This window comes from Emys orbicularis, chromosome 25 (genome assembly GCF_028017835.1).
Source record: "Emys orbicularis isolate rEmyOrb1 chromosome 25, rEmyOrb1.hap1, whole genome shotgun sequence".
Lineage (NCBI taxonomy): Eukaryota > Metazoa > Chordata > Testudines > Emydidae > Emys > Emys orbicularis.
The window spans coordinates 1,187,323-1,204,633 of NC_088707.1; the positions used below are offsets into that span (position 1 = coordinate 1,187,323).

Genomic DNA, 17,311 nt, shown 5'->3' on the forward strand with positions numbered 1-17,311 from the left:
GCTGGGGGCGGCGGGGAGCGCTCGGTGCCGGCAGCTCAGCCCGGGGCTCGCGTCGCATCCCCCGCTGCAGCCCAGCCCGACGCGTCTCCTGCTGCCGCGGCTGCTCCGGGTGCTGATGCTGCACGCGCCGATCCCCGGCCCCGCGCGTGCTCCGCTCCCTCCTGCCCCCGGCAGCCGTTCCACGGCAGCGTCTCCAGCGGGACGGGCGGGGAGCCGGGGATGGGGGTGCACAAAGTTATGGGGGGCGCAGAGCAGGGGATGGGGGTGCAGAGCACGGGGATGGGGCGCAGGGGATGGGGGTGCAGAAGGGGATGGGGGCACAGAGCAGGGGATGGGGGATGCACAAGGGGATGGGGGCACAGAGCAGGGGAGGGGGGGATGCACAAGGGGATGGAGGGCGCAGAGCAGGGGATGGGGCGCAGAGCAGGGGATGGGGCGCAGGGGATGGGGGTGCAGAAGGAGATGGGGGCACAGAGCAGGGGAGTGGGGATGCACAAGGGGATGGAGGGCGCAGAGCAGGGGATGGGGGCGCAGAGCAGGGGATGGGGCGCAGGGGATGGGGCGCAGGGGATGGGGGTGCAGAAGGGGATGGGGGCACAGAGCAGGGGAGGGGGGATGCACAAGGGGATGGAGGGCGCAGAGCAGGGGATGGGGCGCAGAGCAGGGGATGGGGCGCAGGGGATGGGGGTGCAGAAGGAGATGGGGGCACAGAGCAGGGGAGGGGGGATGCACAAGGGGATGGAGGGCGCAGAGCAGGGGATGGGGGCGCAGAGCAGGGGATGGGGCGCAGGGGATGGGGCGCAGAGCAGGGGATGGGGCGCAGGGGATGGGGGTGCAGAAGGAGATGGGGGCACAGAGCAGGGGAGGGGGGATGCACAAGGGGATGGAGGGCGCAGAGCAGGGGATGGGGCGCAGAGCAGGGGATGGGGCGCAGGGGATGGGGGTGCAGAAGGAGATGGGGGCACAGAGCAGGGGAGGGGGGATGCACAAGGGGATGGAGGGCACAGAGCAGGGGATGGGGGCGCAGAGCAGGGGATGGGGCGCAGGGGATGGGGCGCAGAGCAGGGGATGGGGCGCAGGGGATGGGGGCGCAGAAGGGGATGGGGGCGCAGAGCAGGGGATGGGGGCGCAGAGCAGGGGATGGGGCGCAGGGGATGGGGGTGCAGAAGGAGATGGGGGCACAGAGCAGGGGAGGGGGGATGCACAAGGGGATGGAGGGCGCAGAGCAGGGGATGGGGCGCAGGGGATGGGGGTGCAGAAGGGGATGGGGGGCACAGAGCAGGGGAGGGGGGATGCACAAGGGGATGGAGGGCGCAGAGCAGGGGATGGGGCGCAGGGGATGGGGGATGCACAAGGGGATGGGGGGCACAGAGCAGGGGATGGGGGATGCACAAGGGGATGGGGGGCACAGAGCAGGGGATGGGGATGCACAAGGGGATGGGGAGCTCCCACTTCTGTGCAGCTGAGCATGTTTTCAGAAGTGGTCAGTTATTTGGGGTGCCCAGTGCGACCCCCAAGGGCTGGATTTTGGGGAGGCGGGTGCCCAGCCCCTTCGCAGGACTCAAGCTTGGCCCCAGATGGCTCCTCCCCCCTGAACATTTGGGCTCCAAGGAGCCAATGGGCTTCTTCCTAGCAGCTCCCCTGCCCCTGCCCTGCACCTCCCCATGGGGTGCTGCCTCTGCGCCCCTGCTGAGGCTGGGCTGGGGACGAGGCCAAACACAGGGCGTCTTGTTGGTGGCTCGGGGGCTGCTGCACGAGGTCCCCAGCGCGAGCTCTGGGGCCTTCTGGACCCAACGAGGGGTGGCTGGGGGGGGGCAGGGGGAGTGTGCCTGATTCAGAGGAGTCTTGTCTGGACAGGGCCAGGGGGCACAGCAATGTGTCTGAAAACTGCGGCTCAGGGTAAAGAGGGGCTGAGCCCCCCCCCCCGCAGGTATCCACTCCTTGAGGGCCCCTCCCCCCACTTCTGGCTGCCCCCCCCCCCAGTGCTAGTCAGGGAGGGGAGGCCTCACAACACTTCCCTGCTGAGGCAGAGGGTCCCGGCGTGGGGGTCCCACAGGGCTGGGCCTCCCCCTTGCAAATGTGTCTAACTCGGGTGATGGAAGGAGGAGGGAACAGGGAATGGGGGGTCCATGGTCTGGAGGGGGGCTGGGCGTGGCGAATGGAAGGGGGGGTCCATGCGGCTGGAGGGGAGGAGTCTGGGCACAGGAAACAGGAGGAGAGGGGAGGTCCATGAGGCCATGGCTGGGGGGGGGGAGGGATCCAAGAGGATCCCTCCATTGAGATGTGGCCCACGCCATGCAGACGCCTGGGTTTCCTCCCCCACAGTGAAGACTCCCTCCTCTCCCCTCCCCCAGGGTGACACCCTCTGTTGCTCCCGGCCCCAGCTCTGGGTCTTGGTGCTGCCCATTGCTGGGGTGGGCATTGGCAGGGTGCCAATGCCGGGAGGGTGGGTGAAGCGGTGGGGCCCTCGCAGGCTTGGTACTGGGGCAGAGGTGCCCTTGGCATGGCTGGGGCAGGTCGGTGCCTGTCGCAGGGCCACGGGAGAGTGAGAAACACAAGCAGCAGGGCCGAGCACGCTCCTTCCTGTGCTGCACCCCTGGCCCGGGGCCCCGCCTGCTGGCTCAGACAGGGCTGACCAGAGACCCCCTCCGTGCTACACACAGGGTCATTTCCTCCTTCGCCAGGGAGGGGCACGGGGCCAGTCAGCACCTCCACACTGCCTGATGCACACAGCAGGGACTGGGCACAGGATGCACACGGGGGACAAACAACCCACCAGCCGGGAATGCAGCTGAGTCCTGCCTAGAGCACAGTCTGGGCAGAAACCCCCATGTTTGCGCCGCATAATCTGCACTGCCCTGGGAAACTAACCCCCCCGGACATTGCCCGTTGTTATGTCCGGCTGGCAGCTGAACGACACCTGATGATCTCTGTCCACATATCTATTCAAGTGACATCATCATAGGGCCTAATCACATCAGCCATACCATCAGGGGCTCGTTCACCTGCACATCTACCAATGTGATATATGCCATCATGTGCCAGCAATGCCCCTCTACCATGTACATTGGCCAAACCGGACAGTCTCTACGCAAAAGAATTAATGGACACAAATCTGACATCAGGAATCATAATACTCAAAAACCAGTGGGAGAACACTTTAACCTGTCTGGCCATTCTATGACAGACCTGCGGGTGGCTATCTTAAAACAGAAAAACTTCAAAAACAGACTCCAACGAGAGACTGCTGAGCTGGAATTGATATGCAAACTAGACACAATCAACTCAGGGCTAAATAGGGATTGGGAATGGCTGAGCCATTACAAACATTGAATCTATCTCCCCTTGTAAGTATTCTCACACTTCTTATCAAACTGTCTGTACTGAGCCATCTTGATTATCACTTCAAAAGTTTTTTTTCTCTTACTTAATTGGCCTCTCAGACTTGGTAAGACAACTCCCACCTGTTCATGCTCTCTGTATGTGTGTGTATATATATCTCCTCAATATATGGTTCACTCTATATGCATCCGAAGAAGTGGGTTGTAGCCCACGAAAGCTTATGCTCTAATAAATTTGTTAGTCTCTAAGGTGCCACAAGGACTCCTGTTCTTTTTACCTGATGATCTTGTGCACCCTCTGCTGGCTCCGCAGCACAAGGGAACAGCCAGGGCTGGGCTGGCGACCACACGGCAGGAAACTCTTCAAAGCCACCCTCCTTTCTGGCTTTGTTAACAACACAGCGGGGGGACACAAAGGAGGCTGGAGCAGAACCAGTGTGGGAGAGTTTGTGCAGGGAGCAACGTCCTGAGCTATGGAGCGGGCACAGCGTCCGGCGAGGGAGCTGGTTGTTAATGCCCGAAGCAGGACTGACGCATTGCCAAGCCCCATGGACGAGAGGGGCCCGGGGCGGCCCTGTCGCTCAGCAGTGATCAGCATCAGACCCAGGGGACATGGGGGGCCAGGGGGTTGCAATGGGAATCACAGTGACTGGTTCAGCGTAATGTGTGAACTGAGCATTGCAAGGAGCTGAGAATAGGGCAGGGCCGGCCCTATCTGGAGCCTGATGCCGAGGGGGTGGGTGTGACACGGCCCCACTCACAGGCCAATGGCACTCATGCTGGCTACACTGAGTGGGCCCTGGCGCTGCCCGACAGACAAGCCCTAAGCAGTGTCTGACCCGGAAACCAAACCCTCAGCACCCCATGACCTTGATCCTTCCCACGGGGCTGGGGCAGCCCCTCTCTGTCTGTCTCCGTGCAGACCACTCCCCACCCCATGGAGGCTGGGGGAGGGGAGCCATGCAGTATGCACTGCCCTAGTGAAAGGGGGCACTGTGCCCGCTGCCATCCCTGGGTAGGTGTCATGGAGTGTGGGGGAGTCAGGGCCCTGCACCCTCACTTCCTGCGATTCACCGTGACTCTCAGCCAGCCAGTAAAACAGAAGGTTTATTAGACGACAGGAACACAGTCCCAAGCAGGGCTTGTAGGTACAACCAGGACCCCCCAGCCAGGTCCCTCTGGGGGGCAAGGATCTTAGACCCCAGACTTGGGGTTCCCTGCCTCTTCCCAGCCAACCCAAAACTGAAAAACCCCCTCCAGCCGACTCACTCCCCTCCCCCCGGCTCCTCCTCTCCCATTGTCCAGTTTCCCGGGCAAAGGTGTCACCTGGCCCCACCCCCCTTCCTGGCTCAGGTTACAGGCTCAGGTATCGTCCCTCAAATAAAGTCACCCCCTGCTCTCCCATCCCCAATGCAGACAGTCCCAGTAAAACTAGACGACATTCCCAGGTCAATCCACCCCGCTCCCTACCCCGTCACAGTAGGCATTTGCCCAGCGTGCCGGGATCCTGGTGTGACGGTGCTGCCCGTGGGAGCCCGCTGAGGTCACTCAATTAGGGTGAACTGCAAACAGAACGGGGCAGACAAACCCCAAAAGCTGGTGGTTATTCCAGTACTTAGATTTACCAAGCCAGCCCAAAACACCTTCTGTAGAACCTCACTGGTTACTCAGAGTCCAAACAACGCAGTTCCCTTAAAGTGCCCAGCCTCAGGCCTCCATCCAGACACACCTGTCAGATATGATGATGATTACTGAAAATCTTATCTCATCATATAAAAGAAAAGGTTCTTCCAATCCCAAAGGATCAGCCACATATCCAGGTCCAATTATAACTTAGATCTTACCCAAAATACACGCTTATAGCCAATTCTTATTAACTAAGCTAAAATTTATTAAAAAATAAAAGGGAGAGAGTGTTGGTTCAAAGATCAATATACAGACAGACTTGAATTCAATTCTTGAGGTTCAGATACATAGCAGAGGTGAGCTTGTAGTTGCCAAAAGTCCTTTTAGAAATAGTCCATAGGTTATAGTCCAATGTCCATATTCAGGGTGGCTCCAGTCAATGACTGGGGATCTCAATCCTTACGGCTTAAGGTTTCCCCCTTTTGAAACCCAAAGCAGATCTGAGATGAAGTAGGATCATGTCCCAGGGTTCTTATACATTTCCAGCAGCCTTTCTGCCTGAGAAAACAATAGGCCTAACTCTCCTTCCAAACATCCTGGCAATTAGCACAGGGTAATTTATTCATTAAACAGTTCAGATCCAGGTTACCACAACCTTCAAAGAGACATAGAGACAATAATACTTTTTCACTCAAGTATCATTATAAATGTTAATATTCCTTTTTTTGATCTTTGAATTAAAACCATCGCAATAGACAAGACTTGTTTGCTTACATCACAAGCCCTGAGCAAACGTCTACCCTTTTACCTCTAACAATGCAGACTTACATTTCAAAGCTCTATTCGTTTAACTGTCTTCCTAACCAGTCCTTAAGGTTCACCCATGGGTCAGGTCAGTCTGAGTTAATTAACTCTTTCTGGCCCTGTCACCTTCCAATGACATATTATATTACACTCATAACGTCACACCTGGCTTGGAAGCTGCTGGGGGCAAGCAAAGGGTTTGGCTGATGTGAGGAAAGCCTGCCCAGCCCTAGCTCTCGATCAGCCCCCATTCCGGGTTCGGTGGGCTCTGCCCTGGGCCCCTCTCCAAGTGTCGGTGATGGGCTCAGTGGGCCTGCCGTGGGCCACACTTTGGGTGCTGCACCTTTCAATTGCTGTTGGCTGAGACTGGCCGTCATGTCGTGCCCAGTTCAGCACAGCCTGTCCTGGAGCAGAGGAGACACACACACCACGCGCTCCCTCCTGGGCTCCTGCATTGCAGCGTCAGCCAGGGGCCAAGGGGACTGCCGGCTCGTTTGGGCAGAGAACTGCCCTTTGGCTAGGGTGACCAGATGAGAGGAAGAAAATATCGGGACACGGGGGGAGGCAAAAAAAAAAAAATATCGGGACAAATTGCGTCCCAACCAGAGATCGGTCGGGACGCGGGACAAACAGCTAAAAATCGGGATGGTCCCGATTTTATCGGGACGTCTGGTCACCCTGCCTTCGGCTCCCACGCGCCCCCTTTCTCAGTGGCAGGGCCTCGGAGTAACACAGGGCCTAGCTGTAGCATCAGCCGCACCCCGCGACAGAGTACACAGCACAATGGGCAGGGCTCTCAGCCGATCAGCCGCTGCCAGGGCTCCAGGCCGGCTTGGGGGGCCGCCAGATTCAAAGGGGCCTCAGAGAGCCTCTGAGTGCAAGGCAGCGGGGCTGCGTCAGACGCCGTGGTGGGAAGAGTGCAGGGGTGAGATGTTTCCCACATTCCCAGCCAGGGCTGCCCGGCCTCTGGGGGGCCCACGTTGCACAGCACTCGCCCTGTGACCAGCAGCCTGGTGTATGGTTTCATGAGTCCCTGGTGCGATCCTGAACAGGGTTTGTGAGAGCCATCGCTGGGGGGTGGTTCCCACTAGAAGGACCCCCGTGAGCCACCTTCTAACCTCGTGTTACGGTTACGGAAACCAGGCCAGACACTTGAAATGTGCAGCGTTAAGTGAGGGGTTTGTTCTAACCAGCTCCCGCATTCTCCCCCTGGAACGGTAGAGAGGTTGTACGAGGCAAAGCCCCCACCGTCTGCCAGTCTTTTGGATGCTGTTAAAGATGGTGATAGCTGCCCCTTGGGGGAAAAGAGACAGAGGGAGCTGAGGTGGGTTCTGGGAGCTTGTTCCCTACAAAACAAGACAAAGGCACAGGAAAGGGGAGAGAAACGAACAGCTACGAGAGAAAATGCAGCTTCTGTCTCTGGTGTTGATTCTCACTTAACCTCAGCGCTGGAGAAACACAGGCCCAGCCCATGGTCTGACCAGCCATGCCGAGACCTGACAAACTCGTATCAGCGTTGGGCTGCTTATGGTATTGCTTTTAGCTGCCTCTGGGCGCAGGTTCATGGCTCTGTTGCAAAAGATGCAGTTGTCTGGGCCGGCTCAGCCAGACTCTCATTAGCCTGAGACAGAGAGATCAGGAGAGAGGAGAACAAAGGAAAATGGCCCAAGGGGGCTGACAGCAGGACCCCAAGTCTGACATCCCAGGTGCCATACAGACTTAGCAGGAGCCGGTGGCGGTAGCGTAGGTTCCTTCTGCCTGGCCCGCTCTGGCCAGGGTGTCGCCAGGACCAGGACGATGAAGCTCAGCAGGGCCTGGGGTCTCAGGACATGGCTGGCAGGTATGGTGGTGAAGCTGAGTGACACCCCCCCACCCCACCCCCGATAAACAACGTCCGGGAGCTGGTCACCACGCAGAGCGGTGATTCCCTCCCATCTCTAGAACCTCACAGCCCCTGGGATGTTCCCCACAGCCCCCCCCCACCCCACCCCCGGTCCCAGTCTCTTGGCCTCCAGCTTTGCAATGTTGTGTCACAGGCTGAGTTGGGCTTTTGTTCCGGCGCAGAGCGACCGCCCCCTCCCTCCCCCAGGGCCTGAGGGAATCGGGGGGCGGGGGGCAGATGGAGCAGGAAAGCCCTCTTCAGAGAGCAGGGGACAGGACGGGGGCTGCTCCAGGAGTCTCTGTCAGGCCCCTGCAGGCCTTATGCCGGGGAGAGGCCACACAAATGAACCCTTGCAATGCTAACTGGCCCTGGGGGCACGCAGGCTTGGCTGGGCAGGCTCCCCACACACCCACCCTCTCGGCCCAGCTGGCGGGCCACAACTCTGTGCTGTGGGGACTCTGCAGGGGTTCGAGGGGTGGGCAGTCCGCAGCTGCGGACGAGGGTGGCAGTCCATGCCAGCGGCTAGGGTGACCACACATCCCGGTTTTATAGGGACAGTCCCGATATTTGAGGCTTTTTCTTGTATAGAAGCCTATTACCCCCCACCCCCTGTCCCAATTTTTCACACTTCCTGTCTGGTCACCCTACCAGCGGCTCCCGCCTCCAACAATCTGGGTGTTTCCAGGGACACCACAAGCAAGAGCCTGGCGCTGAGTGGCTGTGAGCCTGGGTCCCAGCAGGGCGCTTGGGGGAGAGCAGAGTGGGGAGTGAGGGCAGGATAACAGTGACCACAACCTTTGCAAAGCAGGCGCCGTGACAGATGTGGCTCTGGCTTGTAAGCAACAAGCAGATTAAGCCTTGGGGGTCAGGAGTTGCCTGTCTCTCTCCATGGTGCCAAAAAGACATGGGATTTAGCCTGTCTGCTCCCAAACAGCCATTGTCAGCTGTGCTCCCTGGGCGTGCTGAGTGCGGGGGCTGGAGCAAGTGGGCTGCGTGGCCTACATGAGATCCCCAGCCCCCTCCACCTCCTGCCAGGGCTCGGGACCCCATCCTGGCCTCCTCAGCACCCTTGGGCCCTGCTGCTTAGCACTGTCACTCTGGCTTTCCCTCGGCCCCTGGCTGCCCCCCCCCCAGCTATTGATGGTGAGAGGGGCACAGTGCGAGGGGACCCCAGCTCTCAGGGATCCAGCGCCCAACTGATGAGGGGCTCAGGCCAGCTCCCCGGCTCAGTACTGTGAGAGAGGGCAGTGCAGGGTGGGGGAACAGCTCTGGACTCAGGCCAAGCTGAGTGCATTCACCTGGGGGATTCGAGGGCTGATTGTCACTCACAAATACCCCTCATGCCCCCACTCCTTGTGCCCCCCCCCGGCCCTGCCATGAGCTCTGTCGCTGCCTCCCTGATATTCTCCCGTCTGCACCCTGGCGTTCAGAGCAGCCTCCAGTCGCGGTCCAGCGGAGCCCTGCTCTGCTCTGGGCTGAGGTCTCTGGTCTCTTTGCAGGAGGGCTCTGGCCATGCCGCCAGCCCCCCTCACGCTGGCCCTGGCCCTGGCCTCGGCCCCAGCGGCTGCCGCTCAGGGATGTCTTGAGGCCAGGGCTCCGGAGCTGCAGGACCAGCGTGGCCTCTGAGGGAGGGCTCAGAACCTGCACAGCCCACTACCCAGGGTCAGAGATGGCAGCCCCGATTGGCTGCCCACCTGTGCAGAGGGCTGGGGGCTCCCCCATATCCATGGAGCTGGTGTCTCGCTGGATTTAGGGGGAGCCCCAGGGAGCCCAGCCCGGCTGAAGGGAGCTCATCCCTGCACCCCAGGGGCAGGCGGGGGCCAGGAGCCAGACGGGGCCGGGCCGGGGAGGATGTCTGGGCCCTGCTCGGCAGTGGGCGACGTGGCTGTTTCCTGTTGTCAGGGCCTGGTCGGAGGGCGAAAGAGAGAACAGAGAATCCCAGGTGCAGCGGGCCCGCGGCAGGGACACCATTAGTTACTCAGAAGCGAAGCAGCTCTTGGCTTGTGGGCTGGGTTGTGCGGGGGCTGGAGCCACCTGGCCAGGCCCCTGCCTGAGCGGCAGGAGGGGGCCCCCAAACCAGCAGCCCCAGCCTGGCACTGAGGCAGCTCTCGCCCCCGACAGGGGCACAAGAGGGAAGCAACAAGGTGGCCGTGAAGCCCGTTCCCCTCTGACCCCATCTCTGCAGCTGGAATCCAGCCCGCATCGTCCCCCAGCTCCAGCTCCCCCATCCCATCTTGATCTAGTGAGCACAGCCCCCTCCCCCGCTGCAGCCCCACTCTGTCATGATGTCTATGGGGCGCGGGGGCGGTGTAGGGTTGCCAACCCTCCAGGATTGGCCTGGAGTCTCCTGGAACTAAAGCTTAATCTTTAATTAAAGATTATGTTGTGATGAAATCTCCAGGAATCTAGCCAACCAAAATTGGCACCCCTCTGGGCAGGAGTCCCCAGCCCAGCATGGGGCCTTGCAGGTGTGGCTGCCATGGGCAGTGGCGCTGGAACATCTTCCCCCGTCCCACCCCCTGCCCTAAGGCTGGGAGCAGGGCTGTGTCTCCTGGAGGGGGGGACCCGGACAGGGGTAAGGGGGCCAAGGCCACAGCTGGGGGCGGGCGTGGGGCCAGGAGCGGAGCCCCGGGCAGGGGCCAGCAGACGGGACCCCAGGAGCAGCGCCCCAGGCGCGGGGCCGGGAGTGGGGTGGGCCCCGAGAGCGGAGGCCGGGGAGCAGGGGTGGAGCCGGGGGCCAGGACCCGAGCCCCAGGTGAGATGAGGGGTTGGGGAGTGGAGTGCAGGCAGAGGGCCGGGAGCTGGGCATAGGCACAGGCAACACCCCCAGGTTTTATGCACGGAGCCAGCAGCTGGGGAGCGGCCCTGCATAAAACCTGGAGGTGCTGCAGCACCCCCCGCACCCCTACTTCCCGTACCTATGGCCATGGGGGGCCGTGAATGACAGCCACTGTGTGCTGGTCCAAGCAGAAGCTGGGCTGACCCCCCCCCCCACCCCACCCCACCCCATCCCACCCAACTCCTACTGGCTACTTTGCATTGCCCCCTAGTGAGGAGGGGTCGCTACCCCGCCAGGCGCTGCCCCCTGCTCACAGCCCCTTGCTGCCAGCTTGCCAGGGTGTGGCAGCTGCCCCTTTCTTCGCACTAGTGCAGAGGGGGAGTCAAAGCCCAGAGCAGCAGCACATTGAAATGCTGCGTCTGTCCCAGGCCTGGGTGCTGCGCTGCTCCCTGGAGTAAGAGCCACAGCCCAGGTCGAAAGCCAAGCAGGAGGTTTGGGCTGTTGTGTCTTTTGTTCCTGGCACAACAAAGTTCAGAGGAAGGAACCCCACAGGCATGGTGGGGCCCAGAGACCATGTGTACTGGCTAGATACAACATGCCAGGCCTGGCTACATGCACACATGGCTGCTCTGATGGGGGTCGAGCGGCTTCTGAAACCCAGAACACGGTGAGCACCAGTAGAAAGCTCACCAGTGTTAAAGGGGCACCACCCTGTTCCTGTGCAGCCCAGGCTGGCTGGTGGGCAGGTGTTGGCAGTTGGGGTGTGGGGGTCTGAAAGGCAAAGCAGGGATAAGCCATTGCAAAGATGACTCGAGCCTCGGAGAAAGGAGGGATTGTGGGATTATAACTGCAAAAGGCAGAAAGCCTATTAACAACTGGAATCGATTTGCTGCTGACATGGAGAGAAAAGCAGTTGCCCTCCCCCTCCCCCGCTGTGCCCTAATCTGCAGGGTAATAAAAAGCTTAAGAATTTTTGTGGGGGTCAAGTTATAAATCCCCCCAGTGTATTGGAGCCCGGCCGTCTGGGGTGACACCCTGCTGGGCCAGAAGGGCTCGGCCTCCAGGGAGCCCCCAGGGGAGCCGCGGGGGTTGTGATGACAGCGGCTGCCCCTTGTTCCAAGAACAAACTGTTTCCTGTGTGAAGCCGAGTCCTGAGAGAGAGACTGTCCTGGCTCCTTACGGAGGGTGAGTCCCTGTCACATGGCCAGAGCCCCACTGGTGTCAACCGGCATATTCCCACTGGTGTCAGTGGGGCCAGTGCCCCGCTGGTGGAAGTTGGCCTCGTTCCATTCATTCAGCTACACTGATTCACAGCAGCCAAGGGTCTGGCACAATTAGTGTTATCTGTGATACAGGGGCCTTGTCATGGCCCCAGACCTCACCGTGGCTGGGCACTGTACATTATTAGGTGCATTACGGTAGCACCCAGGAGCCCTGGGACCCATTGTGCTGGGTGCTGTAGGTTATTAGGTACATTACGGTAGCACCCAGGAGCCCTGTCCTGGAGCAGGGGCCTATTGTGCTGGGTGCTCCCAGGCTGTACAGCCCCGGCTCCATCGCACCATTGTGTGGGCTCCTCGGGGGACTCCAGACACGTTAATCCCAGTAAGTGGCCCCCAATTCGAGAGTGGCTCGTTTCCAGGCCTGTCTCCCCACGCCCTGACCAGGGGCCAGCAGGACAGCTGGCACAAATGGCAGCTGGAGAAGCAAAGGCCCAGCAGGTGCCACACGCCCAGGGCTCTGGGGCTGACCCAGGCTCACTCCCTGGGCCCCAGCCCACGCGTGCTCCAGGGGTTTCCGTTCAATTTGCTGGCAGCTCTAGCGCTCTGCGACCTACATCCCCATGGCTGGGGCACCCACTGTGCCACGGACCCCAGGGCACACGGGTGCACGAGGAACCGTGCTCTGTTCAATCGGGCGCCAGCGCTCAGGGTGTTGGCTGGATGCCTCCTATCACCGACACAGGGCCTGGCCCAGCCCTGGGGTCACCTCGGGCGTTCAGGTCCCGTGGGGGCAGGTCTTGGATTCTCAGAGCAGCTCTCAGTATCAGGTAGGGCACGTGGTCAAACCACAGGCTGCGTCGCGCTCGGGGGGTGGCCACGGCAGAGTCTTGAAGAAGCAGGACGCTTGTTGCAGCTTCACAACGACAGCGATGCCTCCCCCAAACCAGGTGAGGGGCTGCGGGGGCTTTCCGGGGCAGGAGAGGGGACACCGCTTGCTTGTTTTCATGTAAAACTGTTTTTTCTGAATGGTTTTTCCAATCGTGGGTTTGAGTCGTGAGCACCTGGTCCCACGTGGGCCCACCTGGGATCCTCCGGCCCATGCAGGCTAGGATGGGTTCCACGCCCAGAGCCTGGGGGCTGGGAGCAGAAAGGGATGTCGGGGCCCCAATTCTGCAGTGAGCTCCAGGCTGACCCCTGCACCCACACAGAGCTCCAAAGCGGGGTCTGCAGGAAAGCTGCTGTCTGCCCAGCCCACCAGGAACTGACGCTGTGGGTCCCATGTCCCTGGCAAAGGCCGGGCAAAGCTCCACCCTGGGGTCTCAGGGGCCGGGCGCTTGGAAAAGGCCAGCGTGGAGCCGCTGAGAAATCACAGTCCCTGGGCAGTTCTTGGGCTCAGTCCGGCCCCAAGACACCATGAGCAGCCGCCCGCAGTGCAGGGCCCCAGGGCTGCTGTGAGGCAGGAGAAGGGAAGCCGCGGGGGGTGCAGCCCCCTAGGGCTCAGCGCGCAGCCCAGTCAGAAGGAAACTGCGGGCCAGGGCCTAATTGCTGGTGTAGCCGCCGCAGTTTCCCGGCGTCAGCAGCACTCAGTTTGCCCATTGACCCCAGCTGGGCTCTGGCTCCGCGGACTGAGCCACAAGGGACCAGAGCAGGGTCTCCAGGCAGGGCTGGCCCCAGGCGTCCGGGGGCATCCCAGAGGACATCTGATCAGCCCGGGGGCCCGAGAAGCTCAGCGGGTTTTACACGTTTCTTCCCCTAAACATCTTTACTAGCAACTCAGGCAGCCACAAAGGGGGAAATCCCCCCGCGAAGGACAGCACGTTCCCCATGTCTGAGTGCTGGCGTGTGTCCGTCTGTGTGTCAAGGTCCATGGACACCTCCCCCCCCCCCCGCCCCAGGCAGGGGGCCACCTGCTGCTCAGCGCAGCATCACTGCGTGGGGTCCCAGTGCCCGTCTGTGGGGCCTGACATGACTCATGAGACAGACTCACCCCCACCTCACCACATAGGCACCTGATCTACAGGGGCTCAGGCTCTGGCAGTGCCCCCAGCATGGGTCAGTGACCGCAACTCCAGGCCTGAATGCCGAGCTCTGGGCAGCTCCGGTTCTGGGTGCTGAGCTCCGGTTCTGGGTGCTGAGCTCCAAGAAGCTCCGGTTCTGGGTGCCGAGCTCCGGTTCTGGGTGCTGAGCTCTGGTTCTGGGTGACGAACTCCAGGCAGCTCCGGTTCTGGGTGCTGAGCTCCGGTTCTGGGTGCTGAGCTCCAAGAAGCTCCGATTCTGGGTGCCGAGCTCCGGTTCTGGGTGCTGAGCTCCAAGAAGCTCCAATTCCGGGTGCCGAGCTCCGGTTCTGGTGCCGAGCTCTGGTTCTGGGTGACGAACTCCAGGCAGCTCCAGTTCAGGGTGCTGAACACCCGTCCCCTCCATGACGCTCCCGTCTCGCACTCTGGTCACTGACACTTTCGTTGTTCGGCAGTGAAATGCCTCGAGCTGTTCAGGGCCTCGAGTCGCAGCCCAGCGCTGGGGGTGCCCTCCAGGTGCCCATGCTGCCAGGCTTCCAGGAATCAAAGGAAACCACAGACAGGGCTGCCGCTCCCCCTGCCTGCAGGGCATCATGCCAGCCTGGCCCTCTCCCCACCTGGCAGCCCTCGGCACATGAGTCCCCAGCCCAGGGAGTGACACAGCAGCTCTCACAACTGGCAGCCCGGAAATCGCCCCCGCTGATCAGAGCTGGGTGTGAGACAGAAACTCAGTCACTGAATCCAGTGGCTCTTGGTGTGGCAGGGCCCGTCCCGAGGCACCGAGTCGTCTGGGCGTTCCGTCTCCCAGCCAGTCGGGGCCCCTGGGCTCAGCCTACTCCTAGCAGAACAGGTGCCCACATCACACAAGCCCACCAACCCAGCGGGCACCAGCCAGCCCCCCTCACTGGCAGCCTCAGCAGAGGACCAGGGCTGAGTGGGCTGCAGAGACCGAGCTTCTGTCTGACCTCAGAGGGGTCTGTGCGAGGCGGGGCAATGGGGCAGCACCAGACTGGCACGGGACCCTTCCAGCTGCCCAGCCTGGCAGCAAACTGCTCCAGGGAGCGACCCCCCTTGATGCACAGCATGTCCCTGGGGGCGAGGGTCCCGGGCTAGGCTGCAGGGCTGGCTGAGTAACCCAGCAGGGGTTGTGCACGGACACTGGTCCCGTTGCTCTGCAGCGTTGTGAGATGCTGTGCGGTGCTGCTACCTGTTGTATGGAGTTGTGCTGGACTGTGTGGTGCTATGCGGTGTTGTGTTGCTGTGAGGTGTTGTGGTGCAGTGCAGTGTTGTGCTGGATTGTGTTGCTGGGTAGCTGTGCTGTGGGGTGCTGTGTTGTGTTGCTCTGTAGCTGTGTGGTGTTCCTGTGTTGCTGTGCGGTGCTGTGCAGTGTTCATGTACTGTGCTGTATTGCACTGCTGTGTTAATATGTTGTTGCAATGCTGTGTTGTGTAGCTGCGGTGTTGTGTTGCTGTGTAGCTATGTTGTGTTGCTGTGTGGTGTAACTGTGGTGCTGTGCTGTGTTGTGTTGTGTTGCTGTGTGGTGTAACTGCACTGCTGTGCTGTGTTGTTGTGCGGTGCTGTGTAGCTGTGCTGTGTTGTGCTGCTGTGTGCTGTAGCTGTGCGGTGCCGTGCTGTGTTGTTGTGCTGTGTAGCTGTGCTGTGGTTGTGTTGCTGCTTGGTGCTGTGTTGTGTTGCTGTGTGTTGCTGTGTGCTGTAGCTGTGCAGTGCCGTGCTGTGTTGTTGTGTAGTGCTGTGTAGCTGTGCTGTGGTTGTGTTGCTGTGTGGTGCTGTGTTGTGTTGCTGTGTGCTGTAGCTGTGCAGTGCCGTGCTATGTTGTTGTGTAGTGCTGTGTAGCTGTGCTGTGGTTGTGTTGCTGTGTTGTGTTGCTGTATGCTGTAGCTGTGCAGTGCCGTGCTGTGTTGTTGTGTAGTGCTGTGTAGCTGTGCTGTGGTTGTGTTGCTGTGTGGTGCTGTGTTGTGTTGCTGTGTGCTGTAGCTGTGCAGTGCCGTGCTGTGTTGTTGTGTAGTGCTGTGTAGCTGTGCTGTGGTTGTGTTGCTGTGTGCTGTAGCTGTGTGGTGCTGTGTTGTGTTACTGTGTGCTGTAGCTGTGCAGTGCCGTGCTATGTTGTTGTGTAGTGCTGTGTAGCTGTGCTGTGGTTGTGTTGCTGTGTGTTGCTGTGTTGTGTTGCTGTGTGCTGTAGCTGTGCAGTGCCGTGCTGTGTTGTTGTGTAGTGCTGTGTAGCTGTGCTGTGGTTGTGTTGCTGTGTGCTGTAGCTGTGCGGTGCCGTGTTGTGTCGTTGTGCAGTGCCGTGTTGTGCAGCGAAGCTCCTTGCTAATGAGAACGATGATGTTCCGCCCTCACAGACTTTCAGCCCCTGGGCGGCCGAGCCCCCGGTCACCACCGACTACTACTACGAGGATGAGCAGTACCCGGAGGGGGTCAGCCCCCTGCCCGAGCTGTGTGAGAAGGGGTCTGTGCAGAGCTTTGCCCGCACTTACCAGCCGGCTGTCTACCTGCTGCTGTCAGCGCTGGGTGTGGCGGGGAACGGGCTGGTGCTGCTCACCCACGCCCGCTACCGCCAGGCCCACTCCGTGACCGACGTCTGCCTGCTGCACCTGGCCGTGGCTGACCTTCTGCTGCTGCTGACGCTGCCCTTTGCCGTGGCGGGCGTGCTGCAGGGCTGGCTGCTGGGCACCGACGCCTGCCGGACCCTGCAGGGCTTCTATGCCCTCAACTTCTACAGTGGCTTCCTCTTCCTGACCTGCATCAGCGTGGACCGCTACATGGCCATCGTCCGGGCGCCCGCTGCCTGCCGCCTGCGCCCCCGGGCCCGCTGCTACGGCTGGCTCGCCGCCGGGCTGGCCTGGCTGCTCTCCACCCTGCTGGCACTGCCCCAGTTCGTGTACAGCCGGGCCGAGGGTCACCAGGAACGCCAGCTCTGCAGGGTGCTCTTCCCTGCCGGCGTTTCCAAGGCAGCCAAGGGAGCCACCAACCTGGCCCAGGTCATCCTGGGCTTCGTGCTGCCCTTCCTGGTCATGGCCTCCTGCTACGCGGCCGTGGCCCGCACCCTGCTGGCTGCCCGCAGCTTCCAGCGGCACAAGGCCCTACGCGTCATCCTGGCCCTGGTGCTTGTCTTCGTGGCGCTCCAGCTGCCCTACAGCCTGGTGGTGCTGCTGGACACGGCCGACATCCTGGGCAGCCGGGAGATGAGCTGCGCCCAGAGCCGCCGCAAGGACCTGGCTCTGGTGGTGACCAGCGGCCTGGCCTTCGCCCGCTGCTGCCTCAACCCCGTGCTCTACGCCTTCGTGGGCGTGCGCTTCCGGAAGGAGCTGCGACTCCTGGCCAGCGATGCTGGCTGCGTGGGCCGGGCACAGGATGGGCAGCACCCCAGCCCCAGGTGCCGAGCACCACTCTCCACATGCCTGGACATGGTGTAGGAGGCGGTGCTGACCGGGCTCAGCCCTCTCCCTGCCAGCCAGGAGGCCAGGGCTCCCCTCCCCGGCTGGCAGGGGGCTGCTGGGGCAGGCTCATGGGAGGAGGCAGTGTCATGTTAGGGCAACCTCCTCTGGCCACTCCAGGGGCAGTGTTCACTGGCCAGTCTGTATAATGCCCAGCACATGGGAGGAGGGAACTGTCTAACG

At 61.2% G+C, this 17,311-nt stretch overlaps 1 protein-coding gene across 1 annotated transcript; it reads left to right on the plus strand.

Annotated features, from left to right (window-relative positions):
* Positions 1-12,584: 12,584 nt before the first annotated feature.
* On the plus strand, positions 12,585-17,107 carry CCR10 (C-C motif chemokine receptor 10). Its single transcript, XM_065422809.1, has 2 exons — positions 12,585-12,602; positions 15,944-17,107. The coding sequence occupies exons 1-2, from the start codon at positions 12,585-12,587 to the stop codon at positions 17,105-17,107; spliced, it is 1,182 nt and encodes a 393-aa protein (XP_065278881.1).
* The last annotated feature ends 204 nt before the right edge of the window (positions 17,108-17,311 follow it).